Genomic DNA, 19813 nt, shown 5'->3' with positions numbered 1-19813 from the left:
GCATGGGCAGTCCCAGGTCTGTGTTCCACTATAAAGTCCATTCCCTGTAGGGAGATGGACCACCTCAACAGTTTTGGATTTTCACCTTTCATTTGCATCAGCCATCTGAGAGGTCTGTGGTCAGTCTGAACTACAAAGTGAGTACCAAAGAGGTATGGTCTCAGCTTCTTCAGGGACCAAACCACAGCAAAGGCCTCCCTCTCAATGGCACTCCAACACTCCTCCCTTGGGAATAACCTCCTGCTAATGAAAGCAACAGGCTGGTCAAGGCCATCATCATTTGTTTGGGACAAAACTTCCCCATCCCATGTTCAGAGGCATCAGTCTGCAGAATGAACTGCTTGGAGTAATCTGGAGCTTTGAGAACTGGTGCTGTGCACATTGCTTGTTTCAGGGTGTCAAAGGCCTGTTGGCATTCTACAGTCCAGTTTACCTTCTTGGGCATTTTCTTAGAGGTAAGTTCTGTGAGGGCTGTCACTATGGATCCATATTCCTTCACAAACCTCCTGTAATACCCAGTCAAGCCAAGAAATGCCCTGACCTGAGTCTGGGGTTTTAGAGCTGCTCAGTCCAGAATAGTCTGGATCTTAGACTGGAGTGGCTGAACTTGGCCTCCACCTACAAGGTGACCAAAGTAAACCACAGTTCCCTGCCCTATCTGACATTTGGATGTCTTGATAGAGAGGCCTGCTGCTTGCAGAGCCTTCAAAACCTTCTTCAGGGGGACCAGGTGATCCTGCCAGCTGGAGCTAAAGACAGCACTATTGTCAAGATAAGCTGCACTAAAGGATTCCAAGCCAGCAAGGACTTGATTCACCAACCTTTGGAAGGTGGCAGGGGCATTCTTTAAACCAAAGGGCATAACAGTAAACTGATAATGCCCATCAGGTGTGGAGAATGCTGTCTTTTCTTTTGCTCCTGGTGCCATTTTGATTTGCCAGTACCCTACTGTCAAGTCAAAGGTATTTAAGTATTTGGCAGCACCTAGTTCGTCTATCAGTTCATCTGCCCTTGGAATGGGATGAGCATCTGTCTTGGTGACAGAATTAAGTCCTCTGTAGTCCACAGAAAACCTCCTCTCTCTCTTTCCATCTTTGGTGTGAGGTTTGGGGACTAAGACCACTGGGCTAGCCCAGGAGCTGTCAGAGTGCTTAATGACTCCCAATTCCAGCATCTTGTGGACTTCCACTTTGATGCTTTCCTTAACTTGGTCAGACTGTCTGAATATTTTGTTTTTGACAGGCATGCCGTCTCCTGTGTCCACATCATGGGTACACAGGTGTGTCTGACCAGGGGTTAGGGAAATGAGCTCAGCAAACTGTTGCAGGACCTTCCTACAGTCAGATTGCTGTTGGCCAGAGAGGGTATCTGAATAGATCGCTCCATCAACTGAACCATCTTTAGGGTCTGTGGAGAGGAGATCAGGGAGAGGTTCACTCTCAGCTTCCTGGTCCTCATCTGTTACCATCAACAGATTCACATCTGCCCTGTCATGGAAGAGCTTGAGGCGGTTTACATGGATCACCCTTTTGGGGGTCCTGCTAGTGCCTAGGTCTACCAGGTAGGTGACCTGACGTTTCTTTTCTAGCACTGGGTAAGGGCCACTCCATCTGTCCTGAAGTGCCCTGGGAGCCACAGACTCCAGAACCCAGACTTTCTGCCCTGGCTGAAATTCAACCATAGCAGTCTTTTGGTCATACCAAACCTTCTGGAGATGTTGGATGGCCTCAAGGTTTTTATTTGCCTTTTCCATGTACTCTGCCATCCTTGAACGTAGGCCTAGTACATAGTCCACTATATCTTGCTTAGGCTCATGAAGAGGTCTCTCCCAGTCTTCTTTCACAAGAGCTAGTGGTCCCCTTACAGGATGGCCAAACAGAAGTTCAAAGGGGGAAACCCCTACTCCCTTCCGAGGCACCTCTCTGTAGGCGAAAAGCAGACGTGGCAAGAGGACATCCCATCTCCTTTTGCGTTTTTCAGGGAACCCTATGATCATGCCTTTCAAAGTCTTGTTAAATCTTTCAACAAGACCATTGGTTTGTGGATGATATGGTGTGGTGAATTTGTAAGTCACCCCACACTCATTCCACATGTGCTTCAGGTATGCTGACAAAGTTGGTACCTCTGTCAGACACCACCTCCTTAGGAAACCCCACTCTGGTAAAAATACCAATGAGTGCCTTGGCTACTGCAGGGGCAGTAGTCGACCTAAGGGGAATTGCTTCAGGGCATCTAGTAGCATGATCCACTACTACTAGTATGTATTGGTTCCTTGAGGCTGTGGGAGGATCAAGTGGACCCACTATGTCCACACCCACTCTTTCAAAGGGGACCCCCACCACTGGAAGTGGAATGAGGGGGGCCTTTGGGTGTCCACCTGTCTTACCACTGGCTTGACAGGCGACACAGGAGACACAAAACTCCTTGACCTTCTGGGACATGTTGGGCAAATAGAAGTGGTTGACTAGTCTCTCCCACGTCTTGGTCTGTCCCAAATGCCCAGCAAGAGGAATATCATGGGCTAAGGTCAGAATGAACTCCCTAAACTCCTGAGGCACTACCACTCTCCTAGTAGCACCAGGTTTAGGATCTCTTGCCTCAGTGTAAAGGAGTCCATGTTCCCAATAGACCTTATGTGTTCCTGTTATTTTTCCATTGGACTCTTCAGCAGCTTGCTGCCTAAGGCCTTCAAGAGAGGGACAGGTTTCTTGCCCCTCACACAACTTCTCCCTTGAGGGTCCCCTTGGGCCTAGGAGCACAACCTGATAAGGTTCTAACTCCAGAGGCTCAGTCCCCTCAGAGGGCAGAACTTCTTCCTGTGAAGAGAGGTTCTCTTTTTCTTGTTGTGTGGAAGCTTGTTCCCCAGTCTTCTTTCCTTTTCTCTAGGTGGGTTGGGCCCTTTTTCCAGGCTCCAACACCACTTTTTCACCCTGAACCTTACACTGTGCCCTTGTCTTGACACACACCAGTTCAGGGATACCCAGCATGGCTGCGTGGGTTTTGAGTGACTCCAGGTCATTTCCAAGCAAACAGTCTACAGGGATATTTGAGGAGACCACCACCTGTTTCAGGCCATTGACCCCGCCCCACTCTAAAGTTACCATAGCCATGGGATCTACTTTAGTCTGATTGTCAGCGTTGGTGACTGGATAAGTTTGTCCAGCCAGGTATTGACCAGGGGAAACCAGTTTCTCTGTCACCATGGTGACACTGGCACCTGTATCCCTCAGGCCTTCTACACTTGTCCCATTAATTAAGAGCTGCTGCCTGTATTTTTGCATGTTAGGGGGCCAGACAGCCAATGTGGCTAAATCCACCCCACCCTCATAGACTAATGTAGCTTCAGTGTGACCCCTGATTTGCTATGGACACTGTTGATCCCACTTGGAGACTGGCCATTCCAGATTTAGCTGGAGTAGAGTTAGAAGTGGAACCTTTCTTGGGACAGGCCTTGTCTACAGTTTGGTGTCCAGGCTGATTACATCTACGACACCAGGCCTTTTTGGGATCAATGTTTTACCCTTGTTCCCAAAATTGAATTGTGAAGAGGCTCTGGGCCCACCCTCCTGAGCAGGTTTTTGGGGCCCTGTTGAAGACTCTTTACTATTTTTCCCTTTGGATGTCTCAACACTCTTCTCCTGGGGAGGCTTTGTGACCCATTTCTTTTGGTCACCTCCTGTGGAAGTCTTGGTCACCCTAGTCTTGACCCAATGGTCCGCCTTCTTTCCCAATTCTTGGGGAGAAATTGGTCCTAGGTCTACCAGATGCTGATGCAGTTTATCATTCAAACAATTACTTAACAGGTGTTCTTTCACAAATAAATTGTACAGCCCATCATAATCATTTACACCACTGCCTTGAATCCAACCATCCAGTGTTTTCACTGAGTAGTCAACAAAATTAACCCAGGTCTGGCTCGAGGATTTTTGAGCCCCCCTGAACTTAATTCTATACTCCTCAGTGGAGAATCCAAAGCCCTCAATCAGGGTAGCCTTCATGAGGTCATAGGATTCTGCATCTTTTCCAGAGAGTGTGAGGAGTCTATCCCTACACTTTCCAGTGAACATTTCCCATAGGAGAGCACCCCAGTGAGATCTGTTTACTTTTCTGGTTGCACAAGCCCTCTCAAAAGCTGTGAACCATTTGGTGATGTCATCATCATCTTCATATTTAGTTACAATCCCTTTAGGGATTTTCAACATGTCAGGAGAATCTCTGACCCTATTTATGTTGCTGCCACCATGGATGGGACCAAAACCCATCTCTTGTCTTTCCTTTTCTATGGCTAGGAGCTGTCTCTCTAAAGCCAATCTTTTGACCATCCTGGCTAATAGTAGGTGATCTTCACTGAGGCTGTCCTCAGTGATTCCAGAGTTGCTGGACCCTCCTGTGAGAGAACCAGTATCTCTGACTATCACATTTGGAATCAGGGTTTGAGGAGCCCTGATTTCCATAACTAGGACTGGAGGTGGGACTTCCTCCACATCACTAGTTTCCTCCTCTGGGAGGTCATCCTCAGAGGGGTTGTTTTTGGAAAACTCTTCCAAGAGCTCCTGGGGCTGTAATTTGGTAGGGTTTGAACCAGTTTTTTAATACTTTTTAATTTGCAGAGAGACCTTAACTCTCTCATCCTAAGATAGAAGTAAGGGGTGATGTCGAGTTCCACCACATTCTCTTCTGCATTAGACATTATGGCCCTGATTCTAACCCTGGTGGTGTAACACCGCCAGGGCCGGGGACAGAGGAAGCACCGCCAACAGGCTGGCGGTGCTTCTGGGGCAATTCTGACCGCGGCGGTAAAGCCGCGGTCAGAAAAGGGGAACCGGCGGTTTCCCGCCGGTTTTCCCCTGCCCCAGGGAATCCTCCATGGCGGCGCTGCAAGCAGCGCCGCCATGGGGATTCCGACCCCCTTCCCGCCAGCCTGTTCCTGGCGGTTTACACCGCCAGGAAGAGGCTGGCGGGAACGGGTGTCGTGGGGCCCCTGGGGGCCCCTGCAGTGCCCATGCCACTGGCATGGGCACTGCAGGGGCCCCCTAACAGGGCCCCATGAAGATTTTCAGTGTCTGCTTGGCAGACACTGAAAATCGCGACGGGTGCCACTGCACCCGTCGCACCCCTGCAACTCCGCCGGCCCAATTCGGAGCCGGCTTCCTCGTTGCAGGGGCATTTCCGCTGGGCCGGCGGGCGCTCTTTTGGAGAGCGCCCGCCGGCCCGGCGGAAATGTTAGAATGGCCGCCGCGGTCTTTTGACCGCGGGGCGGTCATTCGTCGGCGGGACTTTGGCGGGTGGCCGAGAGGGCCTATGTTTCTAAAAGTTGGAATACTTTTTAAGAATCCAAAACTACCTCTAGAACTTAATTCAAACTTTTACAAAACTTTTAAACTCTAAAAGAAATGCTAACAGGGACTAACACAAGGCCCTAGCAGGACTTTTGAAAATTTAGAAAAATAGCTCAAATTTAAAAAATCAGTTTCTAATAACAATTTTTTGAATTTAGTCGTGTGATCAGGTACTGGCTGAGTAGTCCAGCAAATGCAAAGTCTTGTACCCCACCACTGATCCACCAATGTAGGAAGTTGGCTCTGTATGCACTATTTCAAAGTAAGGAATAGTATGCACAGAGTCCAAGGGTTCCCCTTAGAGGTAAGATAGTGTCAAAAAGAGATAATTCTAATGCTCTATTTTGTGGTAGTGTGGTCGAGCAGTAGGCTTATCAGAGGAGTAGTGTTAAGCATTTGTTGTACACACACAAGCAATAAATGAGGAACACACACTCAGAGACAATTCCAGGCCAATAGGTTTTTGTATAGAAAAATATATTTTCTTAGTTTATTTTAAGAACCACAGGTTCAAGATTTACAAGTAATACTTCAAATGAAAGGTATTTCAGGTAGGTACTTTAGGAACTTTGAATTAGCAAAATAGCATATACAGTTTTCTCATAAATTACATATAGCTATTTTAAAACTAGACACACTGCAATTTTCAACAGTTCATGGGGGAGGTAAGTGTTTGTTAGTTTTTGCAGGTAAGTAAACCACCTACGGGGTTCAAGTTTGGGTCCAAGGTAGCCCACCGTTGGGGGTTCAGGGCAACCCCAAAGTTACCACACCAGCAGCTCAGGGCCGGTCAGGTGCAGAGGTCAAAGTGGTGCCCAAAACGCATAGGCTTCAATGAAGGGGGTGCCCCGGTTCCAGTCTGCCAGCAGGTAAGTACCCGCGTCTTCGGAGGGCAGACCAGGGGGGTTTTGTAGGGCACCGGGGGGACACAAGTCCACACAGAAAGTACACCCTCAGCGGCACGGGGGCGGCTGGGTGCAGTGTGCAAACAAGCGTCGGGTTCTCAATAGAAATCAACGGGAGACCAAGGGGTCTCTTCAGCAATGCAGGCAGGCAAGGGGGGGCTCCTCGGGGTAGCCACCACCTGGGCAAGGGAGAGGGCCACCTGGGGGTCGCTCCTGCACTGGACGTCGGATCCTTCAGGTCCTGGGGGCTGCGGGTGCAGAGTCTTTTCCAGGCGTCGGGTCTTTGAAGCAGGCAAACGCAGTCAGTGGTAGCCTCGGGATTCCCTCTGCAAGTGTCGCTGTGGGGGCTCAGAGGGGTCAACTCTGGCTACTCACGGTCTTGTAGTCACCGGGGAGTCCTCCTTGTGGTGTTTGTTCTCCACAAGTTGAGCCGGGGGCGTCGGGTGCAGAGTGCAAAGTCTCACGCTTCCGGCGGGAAACGTGTGTTGTTTCAAAGTTGCTTTTTTGTTGCAAAGTTGCAGCCTTTGGTGAACAGAGCCGCTGTCCTCGGGAGTTCTTGGTCCTTCTAGATGCGGGGTAGTCCTCTGAGGCTTCAGAGGTTGCTGGACCCTGGGAACGCGTCACTGGAGCTGTGTCTTTAAAAGTGGGGTGTCAGGCCGGTAGAGCTGGGGCCAAAGCAGTTGGTGTCTCCGTTTTCTCTGCAGGTTGTTCAGTTCAGCAGTCCTCTTCTTCTTAGGTCGCAGGAATCTGAGTTCCTAGGTTCTGGGGAGCCCCTAAAAACTGAATGTAGGGGTGTGTTTAGGTCTGGGGGGTTAGTAGCCAATGGCTACTAGCCCTGAGGGTGGCTACACCCTCTTTGTGCCTCCTCCCTGAGGGGAGGGGGGCACATTCCTATCCCTATTGGGGGAATCCTCCATCTGCAAGATGGAGGATTTCTAAAAGTCAGAGTTGCCTCAGCTCAAGACACCTTAGGGGCTGTCCTGACTGGCCAGTGACTCCTCCTCGTTTTTCTCATTATCTCCTCCGGCGTTGCCGCCAAAAGTGGGGCCGTGGCCGGAGGGGGCGGGGAACTCCACTAGCTGGAGCACCCTGTGGTGCTGTAACAAAGGGGGTGAGCCTTTGAGGCTCACCGCCAGGTGTTACAGTTCCTGCAGGGGGAGGTGAGAAGCACCTCCACCCAGTACAGGCTTTGTTACTAGCCACAGAGTGACAAAGGCACTCTCCCCATGTGGCCAGCAACATGTCTGGTGTGTGGCAGGCTGCTAAAACTAGACTACACGGATAGTCGGTTAAGGTTTCAGGGGGCACCTCTAAGGTGCCCTCTGGGGTGTATGTTACAATAAAATGCACACTGGCATCAGTGTGCGTTTATTGTGCTGAGAAGTTTGATACCACAGTATCAGTGTAGCCATTATGGTGCTTTGGAGTTCGTGCATGACAGGCTCCCAGACCATATACTCTTGTGGCTACCCTGCACTTACAATGTCTAAGGTTTTGCTTAGACACTGTAGGGGCATAGTGCTCATGCAAGTATGCCCTCACCTATGGTATAGTGCACCCTGCCTTAGGGCTGTAAGGCCTGCTAGAGGGGTGACTTATCTATACTTCATAGGCAGTGTGAGGTTGGCATGGCACCCTGAGGGGAGTGCCATGTCGACTTAGTCGTTTTATCCCCACTAGCACACACAAGCTGGCAAGCAGTGTGTCTGTGCTGAGTGAGGGGTCCCCAGGGTGGCATAAGACATGCTGCAGCCCTTAGAGACCTCCCCTGGCATCAGGGCCCTTGGTACCAGGGGTACCAGTTACAAGGGACTTACCTGGATGCCAGGGTGTGCCAATTGTGGAAACAAAGGTACAGGTTAGGGAAAGGACATTGGTGCTGGGGCCTGGTTAGCAGGCCTCAGCACACTTTCAAATCAAAACTTAGCATCAGCAAAGGCAAAAAGTCAGGTGGTAACCATGCCAAGGAGGCATTTCCTTACAGTCATCACACAGGGAACACATACAGGGCACACCTATGAGCACTGGGGCCCTATCTGGCACAACCCCTGTATGAAATTACCATCTTGCCTGGCATGTTTTCCCCATATTTCACTGTTTATATGTTGTTTTAGTCTATGTGTCACTGGGACCCTGCCAGGCGGGGCCCCAGTGCTCATAAGTATGTGCCCTGTATGTGTTCCCTGTGTGATGCCTAACTGTCTCACTGAGGCTCTGCTAACCAGAACCTCAGTGGTTATGCTCTCTCTGCTTTCCAAATTTGTCACTAACAGGCTAGTGACTAAATTTACCAATTCACATTGGCATACTGGTTCACGCATATAATTCCCTAGTATATGGTACTTAGGTACCCAGGGTATTGGGGTTCCAGGAGATTCCTATGGGCTGCAGCATTTCTTTTGCCACCCATAGGGAGCTCTGACAATTCTTACACAGGCCTGCCAGTGCAGCCTGAGTGAAATAACGTCCACGTTATTTCACAGCCATTTACCACTGCACTGAAGTAACTTATAAGTCACCTATTTGTCTAACCTTCACCTGGTGAAGGTTGGGTGCAAAGTTACTTAGTGTGAGGGCACCCTGGCACTAGCCAAGGTGCCCCCACATTGTTCAGGGAAAATCCCTGGACTTTGTGAGTGCAGGGACACCATTACACGCGTGCACTGTACATAAGTCACTACCTATGTACAGCGTCACAATGGTAACTCCGAACATGGCCATGTAACATGTCTAAGATCATGGAATTGTCACCCCAATGCCATTCTGGCATTTGGGGGACAATTCCATGATCCTCCGGGTCTCTAGCACAGAACCCGGGTACTGCCAAACTGCCTTTCTGGGGTCTCCACTGCAGCTGCTGCCAACACCTCAGACTGGTTTCTGCCCTCCTGGGGTCCAGGCAGCCCTGGCCCAGGAAGGCAGAACAAAGGACTTCCTCTGAGAGAGGGTGTAACACCCTCTCCCTTTGGAAATAAGTGTGAAGGCTGGGGAGGAGTAGCCTCCCCCAGCCTCTGGAAATGCTTTGATGGGCACAGATGGTGCCCATCTCTGCATAAGCCAATCTACACTGGTTCAGGGATCCCCCAGGCCTGCTCTGGCACGAAACTGGACAAAGGAAAGGGGAGTGACCACTCCCCTGACCTGCACCTCCCAGGGGAGGTGCCCAGAGCTCCTCCAGTCAATCAATCAATCAATCAATCAAGGCATTTATAGAGCGCGCTACTCACCTATGAGGGTCTCAAGGCGCTAGGGGGGGGGGTACTGCTGCTCAAAGAGCCAAGTCTTGAGGCGCTTCCTGAAGGCGAGGTGGTCCTGGGTGGTTCTTAGGTGAGCGGGAAGGGAATTCCATGTCTTGGCTGCCAGGTAAGAGAATGATTTACCTCCAGCGGTGGTTCTGCGGATACGAAGGACGGCGGCGAGAGCGAGGCTGGCTGAGCGAAGCCGACGGGTGGGCGTGTAGAATGAGAGACGTCTGTTGAGGTATTCGGGGCCCTTTTTGTGGAGGGGTTTGTGTGCGTGGGTGAGGAGCCTAAAGGTGATCCTTTGGTTGACGGGGAGCCAGTGCAGGTGTTTCAGGTTGGCGGATATGTGGCTGTGGAGGGGTATGTCGAGGATGAGGCATGCGGAGGCGTTCTGTATGCGCTGAAGAAGATTCTGTAGCTTTGCGGTGGTTCCTGCGTATAGGGTGTTTCCGTAGTCCAGGCGGCTTGTGACGAGGGCGTGGGTAACAGTTTTTCTAGTTTCGGCGGGGATCCAGCGGAAGATTTTTCGGAGCATGCCAAGGGTGTAGAAGCAAGAAGACGAGACGGCGTTGACTTGCTTGGTCATGGTGAGGAGGGGGTCCAGGATGAATCCGAGGTTGCGTGCGTGGTCTGAGGGGGTTGGTGCGGTGCCCAGGGCCGTGGGCCACCAAGAGTCGTTCCAGGCGGACGGGGAGTGTCCGAGGATGAGGGCCTCCGTCTTGTCAGAGTTCAGCTTCAGGCCGCTGAGCTTCATCCATTCTGCAACGTCTTTCATTCCATCCTGCAGGTTGGCTTTGGCGGTGGCTGGGTCTTTGGTGAGGGAGAGTATTAGCTGGGTGTCGTCGGCGTAGGAGATGTTGTTGATGTGTTTGCAAGCGATGTTGGCGAGGGGGCTCATGTAGATATTGAAGAGGGTAGGGCAGAGCGAAGAGCCTTGTGGAACACCGCAGATGATCTCGGTGGGTTCTGAGCGGAAGGGCAGGAGGTAGACTCTTTGGGTTCGGTCAGCGAGGAACGAGATGATCCAGTCCAGGGCCTGTCCTTGGATTCCAGTGGAGCGGAGGCGGGTTATTAGGGTGCGGTGGCACACAGGGTCGAAAGCAGCCGAGAGGTCTAGGAGGATGAGGGCGGTTGTTTCTCCGTCGTCCATCAGGGTTCTGATGTCGTCGGTGACTGCGATGAGGGCGGTCTCCGTGCTGTGGTTGCCACGAAAACCTGATAGGGAGGGGTCGAGCAGGTTGTTATCTTCAAGGAAGGTGGTCAGTTACTTGTTGACGGCCTTCTCGATGACCTTGGCCGGGAAGGGGAGAAAGAGATGGGGCGGAAATTCTTCAGGTCGTTGGGGTCAGCTGTGGGTTTTTTCAGGAGAGCGTTGACTTCCGCGTGTTTCCAGTTCTCGGGGAAGGTGGCAGATGTGAACGAGCTGTTGATGATGCTCTGGAGATAGGGGGTGATGATGGCGTCGGCTTTGTTGAAGATGTGATGGGGGCATGGGTCCGAGGGGGAGCCGGAGTGGATGGTGTTCATGGTGGTTCTGGTTTCTTCGGAGCTGAAGGGGGTCCAGGCGTTGAGGGTAGTTGCTGGGGCTGTAGGTTCAGTGGTGGGCGGCGGGATTTGGGGTCCGAAGCTGTCGTGTAGGTCGGTGACCTTTCGATGGAAGAAAGTAGCAAAGGAAGTTGCATAGTTCTTGTGAGGGCGTGATGGTGTTGGAGCTGGCGTTGGGGTTGGAGAGCTCTTTGACGATGTTAAAGAGTTCTTTGCTGTTGTGGGTGTTGTTGTCAAGTCTCTCTTTGAAAGATGCCCTTTTGGTGGAGCGGATCAGCTGGTGGTGTTCACGGGTGGCGATCTTGAGGGCTGACATGTTTTCTGCGGTTTGTTCTTTGCGCCAGGTTTTTTCGAGGGTACGGCAGGATTTCTTGGATTCTTTGAGGGCGTCTGTGAACCACGGGGTTTCCTGATGTTGGTCTCTCTTGGGTGGCCTCTGAGAGGGGCAAGGTTGTCGGCACAGATGGTGATCCACTGTGTGAGGCTGAGGGCTGCATTGTTGGCGTCGGTGGTGATAGCTGGTTGGTTATGGTTTAGAGTTGAGAGTAGCTGCTCTGTGGAGATTTTGTTCCAGGGTCTGCGGGGAATTTGTTGTGTGCGAAGGTGGTGGGTCTCACGTTTGAAGGTGAAGTGGACACATCTGTGGTCGGTCCAGTGTAGCTCAGAGGAGTGGATGAAGGATATGTGGTTGCTGGCGGAGAAGATGGGTTCGGCGGTGTGGGTGGGGGTGTTCACCAGTTGCTTGAGTCCGAGGTTGGCAAGGTTGTCGAGCAGGGTGGCGGTGTTGGTGTCGTTGTTCTTCTCCAGGTGGAAGTTCAGGTCCCGAGGTGGATGTGGTCTGGCGAGACTAGGGCATGCGGGGTGATGAAGTCGGTGATGGATTCGCTGAATAGGGCGCGTGGGCCAGGGGGCCTGTAGACAAGAGTACCTCTGAGGGTGGTCCTGGGGTCGGTGTGGATCTGGAAGTGCATGTGTTCGGCGGCGAGGGAGGTGTCTTCGGTGGAGGTCGTGATGTTGATAGAGTTCTTGTAGATGATGGCAATTCCTTCCCCAATTTGGTTGGCGCGGTCTTTCCGGGTGATCTTGTAGCCGTCGGGGATGGGTATGGCGATGTCAGGAGCCGAGGAGGTGTTCATCCAGGTTTCTGTGATGAAGGCAACGTCAGGTGCTGTTGTGTCCAGGAGGTCCCATAATTCGATGGCGTGCTTGTGGACGGAGCGTGTGTTGAGGAGGATGCACTTGAAGTGGTTGTTGGCGCGTGGGCCGGTGGAAGGTGTACTTGCAGGCTTGACAGGCGAAGGGTCCATGAGTGCGTTTGGGGCTGGCTTGGTAGCAGTTGGCTGTTTGTCCGGGGTTGAGTGCATTGATGGAGGCGGCGTCGTATCTAAGATGGGGGTTTTGGGTGCGGTGGGGACCAGGGGTTCTGGCGCTGGGAGCTGTCCAGGCGCGGACGGGTGCAGACGGGCTTGCCTTTGGCACGCCAGCGGTGCACCAGCTGCGCACGGCTGCGCGGCGCCGCCATAAGAGGGAATGGGGGGGAGGAGGGGTCAGCTGGGTGGCGGGAGGGGGGACAACGAATGGGAGCGGGGGGGCGGGGCCGCAAGGGGACGGCGGCGGGAAAGCGGAATGCGGGTGAGCGGGGAGGCGGGAAGGCGGGAGAGAAAAAGGCAAAAGAGCTATAATGTTAAAAGAGAGAAAAAGGCAAAAAGAGAGAAAAAGGCAAAAGAGAGAAAAGGGCAAAAGAGAGAAAAAGGCAAAAGAGAGAAAAAGGCAAAGGAGCGAGAAAGGCAAAGGAGCGAGAAAGGCAAAGGAGCGAGAATGGCAAGGGAGCGAGAATGGCAAGGGAGCGAGAATGGCAAGGGAGCGAGAAAGGCAAAAGAGCGATAAAGGCAGAAAAGAGAAAAAGGCAACAAGAGAGAAAGAAGGCAACTTAGTAGCAAGCGCAGGAGTGGAGTCTAAGATCTACACACAGGTGGCAGGGGCGTGGACAGGTGGAGCTGCAGCGGCGGGGGAGCGACCTACCCGAGGGTCAAGGGTCGCTCCCAGTGTGTCCCAGACCTCTGCCATCTTGGATTCAGAGGTGTTGCTGGCACACTGGACTGCTCTGAGTGGCCAGTGCCACCAGGTGACGTCAGAGACTCCTTCTGATAGACTCTTACCTCTCTTGGTAGCAAATCCTCTTTCCTAGATAGCCAAACCTCCTTTTCTGGCTATTTAGGGTCTCTGCATTGGGGATCTCACCAGATAACGAATGCAAGAGCTCATCAGAGTTCCTCTGCATCTCTCTCTTCACCTTCGACCAAAGGATCGACCGCTGACTGCTCAGGACGCCTGCAAAACCGCAACAAAGTAGCAAGATGACTACTAGCAACCTTGTATCGCTTCATCCTGCCGGCCTTCTCGACTGTTTCCAGGTGGTGCATGCTCTGGGGGTAGCCTGCCTCCTTCTTGCACCAGGAGCTCTGAAGAAATCTCCCGTGGGTCGACGGAATCTTCCCCCTGCAACCGCAGGCAACAATAGACTGCATCACCAGTCCTCTGGCTCCCCTCGCAGCATGACGAGCGTGGTCCCTGGAACTCAGCAACTCTGTCCAAGTGACTCCCACAGTCCAGTGACTCCTCAGTCCAAGTTTGGTGGAGGTAAGTCCTTGCCTCCCCACGCTAGACTGCAATGCTGGGTACTGCGTTATTTGCAGCTGCTCCGGCTCCTGTGCACTCTTCCAGGATTTCCTTCTTACACAGCCAAGCCTGGGTCCCCGACACTCTAACCTGCAGTGCACAACCTTCTGAGTTGTCCTCCGGCGTCATGGGACTCCCTTTTGTGACTTCGGGTGGACTCCGGTTCACTTTTCTTCTAAGTGCCTGTTCAGGTACTTCTGCAGGTGCTGCCTGCTTCTGTGAGGGCTCCCTGACTTGCTGGGCGCCCCCTCTGTCTCCTCATCCAAGTGGCGACATTCTGGTCCCTCCTGGGCCACAGCAGCATCCAAAAACTCTAACCGCGACCCTTGCAGCTAGCAAGGCTTGTTTGCTGTCTGGGAACACCTCTGCAAGCTTCTTCACGACGTGGGACATCCATCCTCCAAAGGGGAAGTTCCTAGTCCTCTTCGTTCTTGCAGAACACCAAGCTTCTTCCAACAGGTGGCAGCTTCCTTGCACCCTCAGCTGGCATTTCTTCGGCTCCTGCCCACTCTCTACACTGTTGCGACTCTTGGACTTGGTCCCCTTGTCTTACAGGTACTCAGGTTCAGAAATCCACTGTTGTTGCATTGCTGGTGTTTGTTCCTCCTGCAGAATCCCCCTATCACGACTTCTGTGCTCTCTGGGGGTAGTAGGTGCACTTTACACCTACCTTTCACGGTCTTGGGGTGGGCTATTTTTTTAACCCTCACTGTTTTCTTACAGTCCCAGCGACCCTCTACAAGCTCACATAGGTTTGGGGTCCATTCGTGGTTCGCATTCCACTTTTGGAGTATATGGTTTGTGTTGCCCCCATAGCTATGTGCTCCTATTGCAATCTACTATAACTTTACATTGCTTGCATTACTTCCTTTTGCTATTTTCTGCACAATTTTGGTTTGTGTACATATATCTTGTGTATATTTCTCATCCTTATACTGAGGGTACTCACCGAGATACTTTTGGCATATTGTCATAAAAATAAAGTATCTTTATTTTTAGTATATCTGTGTATTGTGTTTTCTTATGATATTGTGCATATGACACCAGTGGTATAGTAGGAGCTTTACATGTCTCCTAGTTCAGCCTAAGCTGCTTTGCCATAGCTACCTTCTATCAGTCTAAGCTGCTAGACACCTCTTCTACACTAATAAGGGATAACTGGACCTGGCACAAGGTGTAAGTACCTCTGGTACCCACTACAAGCCAGTCCAGCCTCCTACAGTACGTAGGTACCATATACTAGGGACTTATAAGGGGGCACTAGTAACCACTTTTGGGTGACATACTGGGTTACCAGTATGCAGTGACAAAATGTAGAGGAGAGAAAGCATAATCACTGGGCTCCTGGTTAGCAGGATCCCAGTGAACACAAACACACTGACATGAGGCAGAAAATGGGGGTAACCATGGCAAACAGAGGATACGTTCCTACAGTCTGAGAGAGAGATGCCTCCTGAGCAGCACACATAGGTGGTCTCCGACAGAGACACCTCCTGAGCAGCATACACAGGTGGTCTCAGACAGAGATGCCTCCTGAGCAGTACAAGCATGATGTCTCAGACAGAGATGCCTCCTGAGCGGCACACACAGGTGGTCTCAGACAGAGATGCCTCCTGAGTAGGATGCACAGGTAGTTTCAGACAAACGCACCCTGAGCAGTACACATAGGTGGTCTCAGACAGAGAGGCCTCCTGAGCAACACACACAGGTGATCTCGGACAGAGATGCCTCCTGAGCAGCACACACAGGTGGTCTCAGACAGAGAGACCTCCTGAGCAACACACACAGCTGGTCTCAGACAGAGATGCCTCCTGAGCAGCACACACAGGTGGTCTCAGACAGAGAGGCCTCCTGAGCAGCACACACAGGTGATCTCGGACAGAGATGCCTCCTGAGCAGCACACACAGGTGGTCTCAGACAGAGAGACCTCCTGAGCAACACACACAGCTGGTCTCAGACAGAGATGCCTCCTGAGCAGCACACACAGGTGGTCTCGGACAGAGAGACCTCCTGAGCAACACACACAGCTGGTCTCGGACAGAGACGCCTCCTGAGCAGCACACACAGGTGATCTCGGACAGAGAAGCCTCCTGAGCAGCACACACAGCTGGTCTCAGACAGCGACGCCTCCTGAGCAGCACACACAGGTGGTCTCAGACAGAGATGCCTCCTGAGCAGCACACATAGATGGTCTCAGACAGAGATGCCTCCTAAGCAGCACACACAGGTGATCTCGGACAGAGATGCCTCCTGAGCAGCACACACAGCTGGTCTCAGACAGAGATGCCTCCTGAGCAGCACACACAGGTGGTCTCAGACAGAGATGCCTCCTGAGCAGCACACATAGATGGTCTCAGACAGAGATGCCTCCTGAGCGGCACACACGGGTGGTCTCTGACAGAGATGCCTCCTGAGCAGCATAAGAATGATGGTCTCTAACAGAGATGCCTCCTGAGCGGCATATAAAGGTGGTCTCAGACAGAGACACCTCCTGAGCGGTACACACAAGTGGTGTCAGACAGAGATGCCTCCTGAGCAGTACAAGCATGGTGGTCTCAAACAGAGACGCCTCCTGAGTGACACACACAGGTGGTCTCAGACAGAGATGCCTCCTGAGTAGGATGCACAGGTAGTTTCAGACAAACGCCCCCTGAGCAGTACACATAGGTGGTCTCAGACAGAGAGGCCTCCTGAGCAACACACACAGGTGATCTCGGACAGAGATGCCTCCTGAGCAGCACACATAGATGGTCTCAGACAGAGATGCCTCCTAAGCAGCACACACAGGTGATCTCGGACAGAGATGCCTCCTGAGCAGCACACACAGGTGGTCTCAGACAGAGAGACCTCCTGAGCAACACACACAGCTGGTCTCAGACAGAGATGCCTCCTTAGCAGCATAAGCAGGTGGTCTCAGACAGACACACCATCCAAGAAGCAGCCACTGGGCTGGATTCACTTGGCACAGACTCCATGGTCACCCTCCTGGAGATCCTCTCCTCGAATCCTGTGGAAAGCCCCCAGTATGTGTCAGAGGCAATAGATGCCCTGCTCAGGAGCAATCATGGAGTTACGACTAAGCAATACTTTCTGGAGAGGTGGGTGTGCAGAGGGAGACCCACGCGGCAGCAGCATAAAGGCAGTCCACTCTTAAGGAATTAATTTGATACAACAGGGGCAGTCTGGTGCACCACAAACCTATGCGTCACCAGTGCAATGCATGAATGCTCCATTATCCATGCATTGAATGGAAGTCATAACAGAAAAAAAGATGTAACCCATTCCTACGTAGTCTCATGCAAGCTCTTTATCGATAAATGGATGTTTTATAGTGAAGGGAGAGTATGCTGTATATCGAGGCTAACATTTAGGACACCAATTAGCAGTAATATGGGCTGATCAAAATCTGAGAGACAGCAGACCAAATGGCTTGGGGGGAGGTCCACACAGCCCCCTCTCTCAGTCTATTTTATTTACAGCATAACTTCTGAGAAACAGCAAAATCTATCACTACCCAGAACTAAAAGCAAGAGGTGCGGGAATTCATTCAGCTCCTCAGGGTGTCCCACTGCCCTAGCGTACCCAGGAAAGGGCAGACACAGAAAAGTGCAGTATCTGTTTCCTCCTGCTGAACCAGAGCTCTGTCCCACTGAACCTGAGATACGACAGATGAACATGACCCCTGCTTCCCGATACTGCTGGACCTCTCAGCTGCTTTCGACACAGTAGACCAGTGTTCCCCAACCCCCGGGCACCGGTCCGCGGATCAATCGGCACCGGGCCACCCGAGGAACTTCACATCATTTCACTGTGGCGGGCGGCCAAGGCGCAGAGCATATTAAATCAAAACAAGCGGGCCACGGAAAAATTATCAAACATTTACCGGTCCGCGGCGATAAAAAGGTTGGGGCACACTGCAGTAGACCATCCCACCTGCATACACACCCTGGAGTCTTGAACAGGATTCACTGGTTCTTCTACCTTTACAACCAACACCACTTTGTTCACATGGGTATTTCCAGGTTCCAAACTATTCCTATAACTTGTGCAGTCCCCCAGGGTTCCTCTGTTATCATCAACCTCTACAAGGAACCCTTGGGGGCCTTACTCACAGATAACAGCATCACAATTCAACAATGTGCTGACAATACACAACTCTCCTTGAGAATCTCTTATGCTTCACACATCCAATACCTCAAACACTGCCTGTGCCTCAACTTTTCCAGACCTGCATATCCAGTCCTGACCTGAAGTTCAAACCGAGGCAGAATTTCACTTATGTGCCAATAACATCATGCAACATATAATACAAACTCAGCTCAATGACATAAACCTTTCGTGCATTGAACCCCAACGTTCACCATATGCCAAGTCACTTGGAGTCATCCTGGAAACCAACCTCATCCTCCAAGAACACATTGCAAAAACGAACCAAGAGAACCTGGTAATAGCTCTCTCTTACAAAGAAAGTGAAAGGTTCTTCCAGAAAGCAACCTCAGGATTGCTGTTCAAGCCCTTGTGCCCTCTTACTGGTTGTTGGGGGTGCCTTGCTCCATGGTCTCCCAGATGCCACAGCGGCATCCCTAATGACATTGTCAATACCTTGCAAAGTGTTCTCTGGATGCGTCTTCTAGCTGAGGCTCTGCTCCCACATCTCAGTTCTGTGATGTCTTCTCAACTAGAAGCCTCCTCCTCTTTGACAGGAGTTCTCTCCTGACTCTTCCTATACACGTTTTCTGTTTTGCTGCCTCCCTGGGTATTCCCAAGCCAATGCTGCTGCTCTCTACAGTGTCATCCGAGCTGGATGTGGTGTAGATACCAAGGTTCCCCTCATTCACTCTAGGACTAAGTTCCACTTACTTTTTACAGTGTCGGTCAGGAAATTCATCCACTGCTTCACCGTTGAGTCTCCCATGAAGTAGATGGTCTTCCCCTTCAGGCAGCTATTGATCTCCTCTGGGGTCCTGAACCTTTTCATGCTACAGGAGACTGGAGTCCATATATCCTGCAAAACGAAGCCTCCGGGGAACGGCGGCCACATCCCGATCTCACACTTCGGTTTTGGAGTGGTGCCATGATCTGAAAAAATATCAGTGAAAATCAATTACACATTCATCAATTCTTATTCAACATTTTTTAAACAGTTTCAGAGCCCTGTGATTTCTTTATGTTAAGAATTTTTCTTGAAGCCCAAACATCTCATTCCATTAGAGCCCCGATAAATTGTGAGCTTGACAACACATTGAGAAGAAGGCGAGGAGGTGGCCGCAGATAAACATTACGGACTGTCTGATCCTAAAATATCCACCAGAGACCTGGCTAAAGATGCAATATGTCACTTCCATTGTCACCTCTTCTGTTTTCAATTGGATCAGAACGCCCGGCTGTAGCCATCGGAGAGACGGACACCATGGTGGGCACAGAAACAAAAGCAGGCCCTTCAGAAGCATTACTATTTGCAGACGACGTCCTACAGAGGTAACTCCCCTTTCCTTTGTCCAGTTTCGCACCAGAGCAGGGACTGGGGGTTCCCTGAACCGGTGAAGACTGGCTTATGCAAGGAGGGCACCATCTGTGCCCTTCAAAGCATTTCCAGAGGCTGGGGGAGGCTACTCCTCCCAGTCCTTAAAACCTATTTCCAAAGGGAGAGGGTGTAACACCCTCTCTCGTAGGAAATTATTTGTTTTGCCTTCCTAGGACTTGTCTGCCCAGACCCCAGGAGGGCAGAAGCCTGTCTGTGGGTTGCCAGCAGCGGTAGCTGCAGAAAAAACCCCAGGGAGCTGTTTTGGCAGTACCCGGGGTCCATGGTGGAGCCCTGGGGATGCATGGGATTGGCACCCCAATACCATATTTGGAATGGGGGACAATTTCATTATCTAAGAAATGTTACATGGGCATATTCAGAGTTACCATTGTGGAGCTACATTTAGGAATTTACCTATATGTAGTGCACATGTGTAATGGTGTCCCCACACTCACAAAGTCCAGGGGAAATTGCCCTGAACCATGTGGGGGTACCTTGGCTGGTGGCAGGGTTCCCTCACACTTAGTGACTTTGCACCTAACCTTCACTAAGTGAAGGCTAGACATATAGGTGACTTA

At 51.5% G+C, this 19813-nt stretch overlaps 1 protein-coding gene across 1 annotated transcript in view; it reads right to left on the bottom strand.

Annotated features, from left to right (window-relative positions):
* The window catches only part of LOC138296948 (NXPE family member 1-like), a 366294-nt gene that overhangs the window by 91011 nt on the left and 255470 nt on the right, over positions 1 to 19813 (bottom strand). The window contains exon 7 of the mRNA XM_069236467.1: positions 18572 to 18790. Coding sequence (XP_069092568.1) covers positions 18572 to 18790 — 219 coding nt within the window. The remainder of the gene's footprint in view (positions 1 to 18571; positions 18791 to 19813) is intronic.

This window comes from Pleurodeles waltl, chromosome 5, assembly GCF_031143425.1.
Source record: "Pleurodeles waltl isolate 20211129_DDA chromosome 5, aPleWal1.hap1.20221129, whole genome shotgun sequence".
NCBI lineage: Eukaryota > Metazoa > Chordata > Amphibia > Caudata > Salamandridae > Pleurodeles > Pleurodeles waltl.
Note: the sequence above shows the minus strand (reverse complement) of the source record. Positions and strands in the feature narration are given on the sequence as shown.